Source organism: Mus caroli, unplaced genomic scaffold, assembly GCF_978045245.1.
Source record: "Mus caroli unplaced genomic scaffold, Mus_caroli_1 scaffold_6, whole genome shotgun sequence".
Taxonomy (NCBI): Eukaryota; Metazoa; Chordata; class Mammalia; order Rodentia; family Muridae; genus Mus; species Mus caroli.
Window position 1 is genome coordinate 57,052,497 of NW_028227261.1, and position 13,486 is coordinate 57,065,982.

The following is a 13,486-nucleotide window of genomic DNA, read 5'->3' on the forward strand; positions in this document are numbered from 1 at the left end:
GTAAACAAACAGGTGCACTTCCTGATGCACTCGGAAGCTTTTGCTTTTCTGTTGCTCATGGGGTCTGTGCACCTCTCTCCCGCTTCCTCTTGAAATAGGCCACACTTAGTAGCTTAGTGACTTCCTTCCTTCCTTCCTTCCTTCCTTCCTTCCTTCCTTCCTTCCTTCCTTCCTTCCTTCCTCCCTCCCTCCCTCCCTCTCTCTCTCTCTCTCTCTCTCTCTCTCTCTCTCTCTCTCTCTCTCTCTCTCCAGAGCTGAAGACTGAATCCAGGGCCTTGTGCTTGCTAGGCAAGTGTTCTACCGCTGAGCTAAATCCTCGCCCCGACTTTGAACTTACATTTCTGGGGAGGATCTGAAGATCGTTTTGTGCCAACCAGGTTTTGTAGGCTGGTGATGACCGGGGCAAAGGAAGGCCGACAGCTGCTGTGTGCACTGTGCTGATCCCCCTGAAAAGGAGACACTGTGGTCACTTATGTGCAGGCACTACCATGGTCCTAGAGGCACACCCTTCATCTGAGCCTGCAGGGACTGAGGTCACCAGCCATCTACAGACCATTCTGAAAAAGTCAAGAAACAAAACTAGTCACTGCGCTCACTCCCTCCACCCCAGTCCCATGTAAACACTCCCTCTTGGGTCCCCCTGTGGATGTTCGCTTTTCAGTCACAGTAGAAAGACATTTGAGCTGCTTCTGCTGCACATGAAATCAAGCATTTCCCTAGTTTGCTAGTGTTACAGCCTTCAGTGACCAGCCCTGTGCTTTGAGTAAGCAACCAACATGACCCAAACTACAGCCCGTGTCTTGCTTAGCCAGTGTGTGGAGCTAAACCAACAGAAAGGAGACTGCGTGCAGACTTCTAGGGAAAGCAGTCACCGTGAAGCGGAAAGAGCAGATTTTAGAGGTTTCTTACTTTTATAATCTGAACATTGTCCTATAGGCAGAATGGTTCAGGCCAACCTGTTATAGCTGCATTTAATTGTTTCCCTCACTTAAATAGATAGTTGAGATTTATAATATAAAGTCACTTACAGCTAATGACTGTCTAAAATCCCACACATTAACAAAGGCCATGCTAATGTAGAGCATATCATCTCTAATTTTTCTACTCAATCATCAAGCCTGTGCTAAATTATCATGAAAATTTAAGCGAAGACCATATCACTATTACCATTCATATCACTATTACCATTCATATCACTATTAATTACCATTCATATCACTATTACCATTCATATCACTATTACCGTTCATATCACTATTACCATTCATTTCACTATTACCATTCATTTCACTATTACCATTCATATCACTATTACCATTCATATCACTATTACCATTCATATCACTATTACCGTTCATATCACTATTACCATTCATATCACTATTAATTACCATTCATATCACTATTACCATTCATATCACTATTACCATTCATATCACTATTACCATTCATATCACTATTAACATTCATTTCACTATTACCGTTCATATCACTATTACCATTCATATCACTATTACCGTTCATATCACTATTACCATTCATATCACTATTAATTACCATTCATATCACTATTACCATTCATATCACTATTACCATTCATATCACTATTAACATTCATTTCACTATTACCATTCATATCACTATTACCATTCATATCACTATTAATTACCATTCATATCACTATTACCATTCATTTCACTATTACCATTCATTTCACTATTACCATTCATTTCACTATTACCATTCATTTCACTATTACCATTCATTTCACTATTACCATTCATATCACTATTACCATTCATATCACTATTACCATTCATATCACTATTACCATTCATATCACTATTACCATTCATATCACTATTACCATTCATTTCACTATTACCATTCATTTCACTATTACCATTCATATCACTATTACCATTCATATCACTATTACCATTCATATCACTATTACCATTCATTTCACTATTACCATTCATATCACTATTACCATTCATATCACTATTACCATTCATTTCACTATTACCATTCATTTCACTATTACCATTCATATCACTATTACCATTCATTTCACTATTACCATTCATATCACTATTACCATTCATATCACTATTACCGTTCATATCACTATTACCATTCATATCACTATTACCATTCATATCACTATTACCACTTGGCAAATTACAACGTGTTTTGGTTCTGAAACAGAGTCTTGTTATATAATGTGGGTTGGCCTTGAACTCAGATCTTCCTAAGCACAGAGATCATAAGTATGTGCCATCATGCCTGGCTGAAGTTTCTTTCCTTTTCTTCTCTCTCTCTCTCTCTCTCTCTCTCTCTCTCTCTACTTCCCTCCCCTCCCTCCTTCTTCTCCTCTTCCTCCCTTCCTCTCTCTTTCTCTGTCTCTCTTTCTCTCTCTCTTTCTTTTTTTTTTAAAGATTTATTTATTTTTTTCATGTATATGAGTACACTATAGCTGTACAGATGGTTGTGAGCCATCATGTGGTTGCTGGGAATTGAACTCAGGACCTCTGCTTGCTCTGGCCCCGCGATTTATTTATTATTATATGTAAGTACACTGTAGCTGTCTTCTGACATACCACAAGAGGGCGTCAGATCTCATTACAGATGGTTGTGAGTCACCATGTGGTTGCTAGGATTTGAACTCAGGACCTTCGGAAGAGCAGTTAGTGCTCTTAACCGCTGAGCCATCTCTCCAGTCTCTCTCTCTCTCTCTCTCTCTCTCTCTCTCTCTTTCTTATTTTTTTTGCTAAGGATCAAACTCAGGGCTTCATGCATGTCAGATGCTTCACCCACCACAGCTTAACAATCATTTATTTAATTGTGGAAGAACCTTTAAAATGTTTAACTATTTCTGAAATAAGGAAGATTTCAAGTAAGCAGAAAAGTTATAAGAATTATAACTTTTTTTCATGATACACACATACAATATATAATTCCAGCACTAGGGAGGAAGAGCCAGAGGAGTCTGACCCTGGACACACATTTGGGAGTCTCTCTCATAAAAACAAAAATAAAATGAAAAACAAAATGTGTATAATTTCTATTTTATACATAGAAGTATCTTGTTATGTATGTATGTATATATATACATACATACACATGGTGTATATATATATATATATATATATACACACCATATGGACCAGCCTGAAGCACTGGATCTGGAGCTATAAATCATCATGTGCCATGATATAGGTGTTGAGAATTGAACCTGGGTCCTATGCAAGAATAACAAGAGGTTTAAACCCTAAGACAACGTTCTAGTCCCCACATGTACTTTATCACATACTCTCTACTCATCAATTAATTCATCTTCTAAAGTTCATTAGACCATAGATTATAGACACCTGAATACTTTAGGACAGACTGATGTTTGCTGTGGCACAGATGTCCCATGTGACCTAAGCTGACACACCTTATTTGCTATCTAACTGAGCATGACCTTGAACCTGTGACCCTCTTCCCTCTACCTCCCTGGGTATTAGGATGGCAGGTGTCTGTCACCATACCCAGTTTATATGGTGCATAGAAATTTATGAATTGGCCATTATACTTAACCACGATTAAACACCACACTGTACAGTGAAGTAAGAAATCCAGGCAGCTGTTCATCCGGGGGAAGAAGTTTTACCTCTAGTATGGCTCACGCTGCACTCTCATCTCCTGTGTGTGAGGCTTCGATGGACCCACTCAAGACAGGCGAGACAGGTTTGCCTGAGACTGCAGATTGCAGCTCCTGCTGTCAACTTACGTCTCCACTGAAGCCTGACTATTCACTGGTGTGTCTATGCTATCTGCTAATCACAGAAGCCGGGGTGGAGTGGAGAATCGGCATTTCACAGTGTGGATGAGGTTTGATTGTTCTGAACATTCTTCTTCTTTCTTTTTGAAATTGTATTTACATGTATGTGTGCAGATTTGTATGTGTATAGGTGTCAAACTCCCTAGAACAGGAGTGAGACAGTTGTGAGCCACCATATAGGTTCTGGGGACTGAACCTGGGGTCCTTTTGGAAGACCAGCAAGTGCTCTTAAACCTTGGACCATCTCCCCACATGCCGTTTTTGAAGATTCCTGAAGTCAAAGCAGCTAGTCTGTGATCCTGTTTGATCAATGACATAGATTTAAAATTCTTTTATTATGTTTGTGTGTACATGCATGTGTGTGTGTAGAAGCACATGCCATAGTAAGTGACAACATACTATGACACACAGATAACATAGAGTACAGAGGTCAGAGAACAACTTTTGGGAGTCAGTCCTCTTCTTCTTCCATAAGAGCTCCAGGGATTAAACTCAGGTCATCAGGTTTGGGAGCAAGTACATTTAAGCACCGACTCACTGGCCCTCCATGCTATCTTCTGTTGACCATTTTCTCATGCTAATAAGGCAAAGTTGCAGCTAAGGGCTCTGCAGGAGCAGCGATGCCAACCACAAATCCAAGACACCTTAGGCTGTGGGGAGGGTACAGCTACGGTGCAACTAGGAGAGAACTAAAAGGCACACTTTAACCTCAAAAACAAAAAGGCTAGGGGGTCGCATGTAAATGTCTACAGCTGAATCATGTGCCAAGTGGGATTAAGAGCAGTCACCAAGTGTGTCAGCCATTATAACACACGCACACAAATTACCGTGAAAATACTTCATTAAAAAGGTGGTACTGACATCAGTCTTGCAAATAAATATATTTGCTAACTCGCAAAATGTCACCCACTAATACCTCCCCACCAGGAGAGAAACCCCCAGACTTGGCTCTCCGAGGAGTGTACCGTTAACTGCCCTCAGCGTGTGTGAGTGGCGATTCACAACTTAACTTTATAGCAGTGTTTAACTGGATGCACAGAACAACACTGTGCTAATGAGGTCAAATTGCCACCAGATGTTACCTCTTTTTTTTTTTTTTCCTTTTCTAAAACAAACACAGCCATGTACACGTGCGCACAGGCAATATTGAACACCGAGAGAAAAAAACAGTTCTAAGAAAACACAGGCAATAAAGGAGAGAAAAATTTCTTAATGAATTTCCACCCCACCTTCCATTTTTATTTCACACACATGAAAGCACACTGAAGCTGGTGTTGTGAACATGCAGCACGGAAGATATCATTTCTAAATAATCGTGTATGAAATGAGAAACTTTCCCCCAGCAGGCACATAAGGGTGAGAGAGTCAACAACCTGGCTGTTCTGCGAGGTCTTCCTCGAGGCGGCCCAGGAACCGGCGCGGAGTCTCCCAATCTCCAGCTGGACAAGGCCCTGGACACACTTGGGAAGGCAAGAAAATCAGAAGTGAGATGTGGCAGCATTTATGATCTAAAACACTAGTGCAGGCCTTCAGCCATCTCTGCAGCAGAGGCTTACCAGAGGGTAACCAGGGCATCAGGCGAAAGGAGATCCAGTCATCCAAAACCCAAACAAAACAGAAACTCAGCACCTTCAAGTGTATTAAACGGATTTGATATCAGTGTGCCCTTCTCCCCTTCCATCTCCCTTCCATCTGACGAAAGTGATCATAAAGAACACAACAGTCCGGAAGTGGGAAACAGCAGAGAGGGAAATCCAACAAGAGACAGTTCACAAATCCAGGCCCCTTGAAGAATTACTGAGAGCTGTACCAGGAACACGATTATTAAACAGACCCTCTGTGTGCACAAACTTCCACAGTTGTTTGAAGATTCACTGGTTGCAACAGAGAGGAAGGAGTTCCAGGAGGCAGAGCCCCTCAGCTGAGAAGTCTGAGCTGCAGGCTTGCCCAGGCTCTCCAGAGCCCAGGGTGGGAGCAACCTGGCCCAGCAGAGCTTAGTGACTCTGCTTTCATTTGTGAAAGGAAGTAACCAGTCTAGCTTTAGCATTCCCTTCCATCACTAAGTTGGGGTTGATTGATACCGAGGGGAGGGGATGGATTCCCTGCTCTAGGAGAGTGCATACTGTCCAATAGGCTGGATTACCAACAAGTCTGGCAGTTAGAGCGCTCACTAACACAAGCAACTGCATCAAATCTCCAGGCAGCTTCCTCTGTCTGCTTAGTCATCATGATAGTGTTCCTTTAAATCTGTTCTTGGGCATTTGGAACAATCACGCGTTATATTTTTGTAAGAACATAGCAAAAACATCCAACTAAGGTCAGGCGCACTGGGACAGCTTTGTGAGCATTGTGGCTAGGTGGGAAGCCGCTTAGGGACTCACCTTCAGGATGGTGGCCACTGTCTCTTGTGAGGCGTGTCTCAAGTCCTCTCCATTCACAGACAAGATCTGGTCTCCTCGAATTAACCTTCCATCGAGGTCTGCGGCCCCGCCTTTCACAATGTCAGAAATAAACACTCCACTTCCACTCCTGTTAACATCACCAAGCATTGTGGGATTGGCACAGCCAGGTAGTTATGAATTAAAATTGGACATTCTTTATAAAAACTAAAGATCTAAGAACTAGAACTCAGAAGTTCTAAAACCAATCCATCAAGTCCACTGCCATCCACTAACTTTCTAAATAATAAACTTTATGCTTAGATTATGCCCATTTGTGCTATGTATTATACATCTATCTTTGCCTACTGTACTTCTATTTTTATTGGTGGTGATACAAGCTCTGGTGTGTGTGTATGTTTGTGTATATGATTTTGTGATGCAAAATAGTAATTTACTTTATTATTATTATGATTATTGTTATTTTGAGACAGGGTTTCTCTCTGTAGTCCTTACTGTCCTAAAACTCGCTTTGTACACCAGGCTGGCCTTACAGATTGGCCTGCCTCTGCCTCCCAAATGCTGGGATTAAAGATGGGTACCGCCATTTACTTTTTAAAAGGGCAGAATTTGTGGCCTGGCCTATAGAGGTCCAGGGCTGATTGCTTTCTGCTGTGAGTGTGGGTCTGGGGTGACCCCAGCGCCCCACACAGACACAAAGTGAGCAAGCTATTCTCCTAGAGAAGAGCCTATGGCTAGTAACTTCCTTTTCTTAGAAAATGAAATCATTTATTAATTGCTCATATATTTACATTAATGCATTCATGTTTATGTGGATATGTGCATGCCCGCACACTCATGGACAGCAAGAACAGCATGTGGGACTTGGTACTTTTCTTTCAGCACGTGGGTCCCGGGAACCTAAGAAGTCACCACTATGTATCCTGAGGGTTAAGAAGAATCATCTGAGTAAGGTGTTTCATCACAGGGAGAAGCCACATGTGGCAGAAGATGGCTTTCCCATAGAGGCGTACGAATAACAACAATGGAAGTAAATTCCCTCCTATCCACTCTACCTGGGCAAAACACAAAAACACATTCTAAGAACAGAACAAGTCTGTGTTGTGAAAGAACTGAGGTCACAACACTCTTGCCTTTTTCTTTTTTTTTTTTTTTTTGAGTTTTCTTACAAGCACTCAGAAATTCCTTCATATAACGCCATTCTTAACTGTGTTCTGACAGTTGAAACCTGTTAATGAGCTGCTATACATTTCTTCCACTCCTTAGTTACTGCAAACATATGCAATAAACATCTGCAAGCACACCTTTAAGGAAATTATGGAATTGTTTGTCAAATGGATTTGTAAACTTTAAGAGATGCATCTGATCCTTCACAATGGAAAGTTTCATGCTGAGGAATAAACGTTCCTTTCAAACCAAGTCTGCATGCAGGAGAAGGAGGGCCACCTCATCTATCTACCACCTGATAGCAAAGAAGAGCACTGTGTGTGGTGCTGCACGCCAGTCATCCCAGCTAAGACAGGACTGCTGTGAGTTTGAAACTAGTCTACACAGTGAGCTCCTATCTCAGCAAGCAATCCAAACCAGAACCACCATTCTCTGCTTGGGATGTCCCTAGGTAAGAAGAGGGGAGCTGAGCACTGTCTCTGCAGTTGCTCTGGACCCAAGTGTGTAAGAGAAACCCACAAATACTGCCCTAGGCAGCCACTCTGATCCTTACTGTGGAGCTGAGTGCAGACTCAGCAGCCCAGCTGGAATCGGGTGTGCGCACTGGGTCTACATGACACGTCTTCAAAACCCATATCACTAGTTCACAGTAGGTTTCCTCTTTCAGCGTTTAAAAGCTTTAGTCCCCATATGAGGAAAAGGAAAGGCTGACCCCGGCTTGAAGACCCATATTTACCGTTTCCCAACAATGCTCAGGCCTAGTCCTCGGCCAGTCTTCTTCTGCAGGTCCACAAGGAACACCTCCAAGTTCTCCTCGTCTCTGTACTGTGCTTCATCTCTGTATACCACCAGCCGCACCTTCTGGGGAGTCTGCCTCAGGGCTGTGATGGCTTCTTCATGGCTGGAGCTCCGCAGATCAACCCCATTAACCTGTAACAACAGCCATCCTGAGACGGGTGTCTTACAACAGAGGCTTCAGCCTGCTGCTGCTCCTTGATCCAACCAGTGAGAAATCTCAACAGCGTTCCAACTACGTTCCCAGAGCGCACCATGTGAGCATCAGGAGTGGCAGCTGCTTCTCACTTAAAGACCCCACCCCACAAAGAGCAGAGGGTGAGCTGGTGCTGTGGCATATATTCACACAGCTGCGAACTTCATTGTGGAGATAGGGGAGCTGGTGTGTGTATGTGTGTGTGTGTGTGGTATTGCATGTGTATGTGGCGTGTGTGCAGTATGCATATGTGTTGTGGGTAGAGTGTGTGTATGGGATGTGGGGTGTGTGTGTACCCCTATTTATTTACTTATTGAGGTTGAAGAGAAGTAGCTAGTACAGTTATCAGCCCAGTAAGTATCTGTGGGATGGTTGCTGTTATACTTGACATCTTTGCTCTTTTTGATTTGTCTGTTTGTCTTTGACTCTTTGCCATGGTCTTACTGTGCAGCCCTGGCTGTCACGGATATGCTACACAGACCAGGGTAGCCTCAAACTCAGAGATCTGCCGACTCTGCCTCCTGAGCACTGGGATTAAAGGTCTGCCCGGTTACAAATCTGGCTGGCTCTTCACTCTTAATTGCTCAGATTACATCATTTTTAGAAGTGGCCAGAAGGAAATAAAGAATAGGTGTTTCCAACAGCTTCAAAGAAGCCCTTGAAGACTTCTCATTTGAATCTGATGGCACGGGCACAGAGAGGCTGCCACCCGAGAACATAAGATACTGGGGACAGTTAGCAAAGACACAGTTCTGTTGGCAAGTCACACGAATGTGGGCAGCTCAGAGTCCCTGAGTCCCATTCTCTTGTTCTGTTATACGGAGATCTAGCCAACCTGTTTTTTTAAGGAAATATTTCCATAGTGCTTGTAATGCCAGTCCTTATGGATCCACCCCTAGCTTCATTACTGAATATTAGCTGCATAAATATTTCTGATATCTCCACATATACACATAATATACTCTGTTCACACTCATGCCCTTATTACCTTCTGTACCAACCCTCTTCCTGATCTTCCTCTTTCCAAATAGTCCTCCTTCCACTCATATAACTTCTTCCCAACTAGACATACAAGACAAACCGTGATACTTGACTGAGTCTGACCTATTTTGCATACATGATGCTACCCAGTTCCATCGATTTTTCTGCAAACTTATTTGCTGGATTTCTTGTTCTTTCAGTGTGTGATTTTTTAGTTCTTCAAATATTCTTAGTATTGACCTTCAGTTGTATAAATAGCAAGCAAAGATTTTTTTTTCTTACTCTCTCTTCTGCTCTGGTTAACAATGTCGTTTGCTATGCAAAAGCTTTCTAATTGGATGCAAATCTGTCCTCCCCCCACCCCCTCTGAGACAGGGTTTCTTTGTGTAGTCCTGGCTGTCCTGAAACTTGCTCTACAGACTAACCTGGCCTCGAACTCAGCAGAGATCCTCCTCCTGCATCTGCCTCCTGAGTGCTGGGAATAAAGGTGTGTGCCGCCACTGCTTGGTGTCAGTTCATTTCTTTTTTTCCTTTTTTCTTTTTTTAAAGGATAGATATTATATATAAGTACACCAGAAGAGGGCATCAGATCTCATTACAGATGGCTGTGAGCCATCATGTGGTTGCTGGGAATTGAACTCAGGACCTCTGGAAGAGTAGTCAGTGCTTTTAACCACTGAGCCATCTCTCCAACCCAGTTCTTTATTTCTTAAGTGACTGGAGTCTTACTCAGAAAGTCAATGCCTATGCCTACTCCTCAGTTGTTTCTCCTCTTTTTCCTACTAGTTTAAAGTCTTGAATTATGACTCTCTTAGTTACTTTTCTATTAATATGATAAGAAGTTACCATAATAAGGCAACTCATAAAAGAAAGCACTTACTGGAGCTCACAGTTCTAGAGGGTTTAAGGCCATGATCATTACAGTGGGAACATGACTCTAGTCCGAAGTCCCAAAGTCTTCCAAAGCCTATCATAGCTAGACCCGGCATGCAGTAATAGCCCATTCCTTGATACCAACTTATATCCTGGTTACTTTTCTATTGCTGTGACAAAACTCCATGATCAAAGTAACTCATAAAAGAACAAGTTTATTGGGCTGACAGTTTTAGAGGGTCAGTCTGTAGCCACCATGTCCAGGGGCGTGGCAGCAGGCAGGCAGGCAGGCTTGGTGCTGGAGTAGTAGTTGGGAGCCTTTATCTAATCTACAAACAGGAGGCAGACAGAGGAAGCTAACTGGGAACGGCATGAGCTTTTGAAGCCTCAAAGCCCACCAGTGACACACCTCCTCCAACAAGGCCACACCTCCTAATCCTTCCCAAATAGTTCTACCAACTGAGGACCAAGCATTCAGATATATGAGCCCATGGGACCACTCTCATTCAAAGCCACACATTTTGGATATATATTGAACTGATAAATAGGGTGAAGCAAGAATCTAGTGAATATCCAGGTTTTTTAAAGAGACACTGTTTTTCTTCCAGTGTGTATTTTTTGTCTATAGCCAAGCATCTGTTTTTGTCTTGGCACTATGTTGTTTTTATTATTATTGTTATGGATATTTACTCGTACACCGCTTATACCAACACTCTGAAATACACACTGCTACCATTTCCATTTACAGATGAAGAAAACAAGGCATGGAGAGGCTATGGACCTTGACCAAAGTCACACAGCTAACAGGTAGAGAAGCAGTCAGCATATGAACCCAAGCTCTTTTTCTTCCCAAATGGATATGTGTGTATGTGTGCACGTGCGTGTGCATGCATGCATGCGTGTGTGTGTGTGTGTGTGTGTGTGTGTGTGCACACACACGCACGCGTGCGCGCATGAACATATAGAAGACAGAGGTGACATTGAGTATCTTCTATTGTTCTTTTCTACCTTATATATTGAGGCAGGGTCTCCCACTTGAATCCAGAACTCACCAGTTTGGCTAGTTTCAATAGCCAGCTTGCTCTGGGGATGCTCTGTTCCCACCTCTCAGGCAGGGCTGGGATTACAGGCCATGCCTTCTTGCTACTTCTGTGGGTGTTGAGGAGCTGAACTCCAACCCTCATGCTTCCACAGCAAGTTGCTTGCCCACTGACTCATCACTCCAGTTCCTCATCAAGACAATATTTCTACTCTAGTCCTTTTACCATGCAGTCTCCTAGGTAAGCCTGTGAACAGGTTATTAGAGGAGGCGTCACAGAGTTAAATACAATCAATATGATTACTGAATTTCTACAAAGAAGAAACTCAGGGGCAAGGTAGCTTTGGACTCAAAGTTAGCCACTCTCTCTAGGTGACATCTTGGCAAAGGCTAAACAAAGGAGAGACTGGCTCCAACATGGCCAGGTAAAGGCATGAGTGGAAGAGCTCTTGACATGTGACTTCCACCTCTTGTTCTGATGCAGCCCTGCATGGCCCCTGCCTGTCTTTGAACTCAGCCCCTTCATCTGTTGCAGTAAACACAGGCATGTTTACTGCAGGACAGAAATGGGTGGGCTGCAGAAATTCTGCAGAACTGTTTTCCTTGTGTAGGACCTCTCACTGCTCCTTCAGGCCACTCAACGCTTTCCTATGTTAGTGAAAAAACCCACCAAACAGAGAGAAGGCCGTGTCTCTAGGAAACTTGAATGGATTATTTTCCTAGGGTCCAATAGATGGCACACAAGACCACTTCTGTTAGTTAAAACACAAAGTAACCAACCTCAAGGGCTGACGGTGGACTTCGTAAGCCTTCTCAAAGGCCTCAGCAAACACACAGATAATTGAAGGCACCATCATTGAATTCTAACGTTACGAAGGCAATCTCTACCAAATTCAGGCACTACCACTCGCTCAGGCGGCATGACCAGACAAGCAGTGCAGTGCAGCCTGGACACTGTGGCACCATTCCACAGTCCTTAGAAAAGCAGGCTTAGTCACAGCACTGCTCACTTGGGGTGGCAGGAGCGGCCTCCTGCTTGAGAAGGGCTCTTGGAGGTGTCACTGTCACATCCTTCCAGTAGGATGGCATGCGGGAAGTGGATGAGCCACTGCTACACTAGGGCTTTGGTTACTTATTGTCTTATGATGAGTTCATGGGAAAAATCAGGAATTAACTCTCTTTCTGATCCCATTTAAACAGGTTATAAATGGCAATAAGGTAAGAGAAGGAACTGGCCCAAAAAAACCAAAAACACCAGGAAAAAGACAGTCCATGCTAATCAACATTAATGAATTGTTTGGTGGTGTCTCTAACAAAATCCAGCTTATCCGAATTTTAACATTAGGACATTGTGATGTTTAATATTGATTGCCAGTTTGACAAGTTCTACAACTTACTAGAGAGACGAACCTTGAACTGTAAGTCTGTGGATTATACAGATCAGGCTAACTGAAGGAGGAAGACCCATTCTAACGTGGGCAGAACTTTCCCATGGGCTCCTGTCCCAGACTGAGGTAGGCTGAACACAGCACTGCTCTCGGTTTCCTGAGATCAGCTGTCACTCATTCCTGCCACCATGCTTTCGGCCATAGGCAGTACCTTTGGAGCTGTAAGCCAGATAAGCCTTTTCCCTTCAGCTGCTTTTTGAGGTACTCTGTTGTGCCAACAAGATGAATAATTATGAACAGATATCATTCCAGCCATGGCAGACCAGCTTGCAGAACACAGAGGACCCTCCTGAGCAGAAAATGTACTTACAGAAGAAAGCAGGAAAGCAGCTATAACAAAGAGAGATAGTAGTTTTTAAAAATGATATTGTGGATTGACTCCAAGGCCCCTCCCACTGAGCCATGTGCCCAGCACTTTAATGTTTCTGACTGGTGTGGTAGCCGCTCTCTGAAAGCTAACAACAGAGAAACAGGTGCAGGAGTATTAGGAATTCAAGTCCAGCCTCAGCTATATTGTGAGTCTGAGGCTAGTCTGAGCTACAGCATGAGTTTCACTCTTAAAACAAAAGCAAACGTGGCTTAACTTGTGCTGATAAGTTGCCTGGTTGGGTAAAGTCACTTGCCATCAAGTCTGATGACCTGAGTTTAATCCTCAGGGCGCACATGATGGATGGAGAAAACCGGCTCCTGCAAGCTGTCCTCTGACTTCTACACGTGTGCTGGAGCACATGTACACACGTGTGTTCATATACATTATAG

General features: G+C 43.1%; 1 protein-coding gene across 5 annotated transcripts in view; it reads right to left on the bottom strand.

Moving 5' to 3' along the window:
• Patj (PATJ crumbs cell polarity complex component) overlaps positions 1-13,486 on the bottom strand; it is a 323,645-nt gene that overhangs the window by 38,510 nt on the left and 271,649 nt on the right. For all 5 annotated transcript variants that reach the window (XM_029475856.2, XM_021159452.3, XM_029475855.1 and 2 more), the window contains 4 exons: positions 8,132-8,325; positions 6,211-6,358; positions 5,203-5,289; positions 338-446 (listed from right to left, as the gene is read on the bottom strand). In XM_029475856.2, the coding sequence (XP_029331716.1) occupies positions 338-446; positions 5,203-5,289; positions 6,211-6,358; positions 8,132-8,325 (538 nt within the window). The remainder of the gene's footprint in view (positions 1-337; positions 447-5,202; positions 5,290-6,210; positions 6,359-8,131; positions 8,326-13,486) is intronic.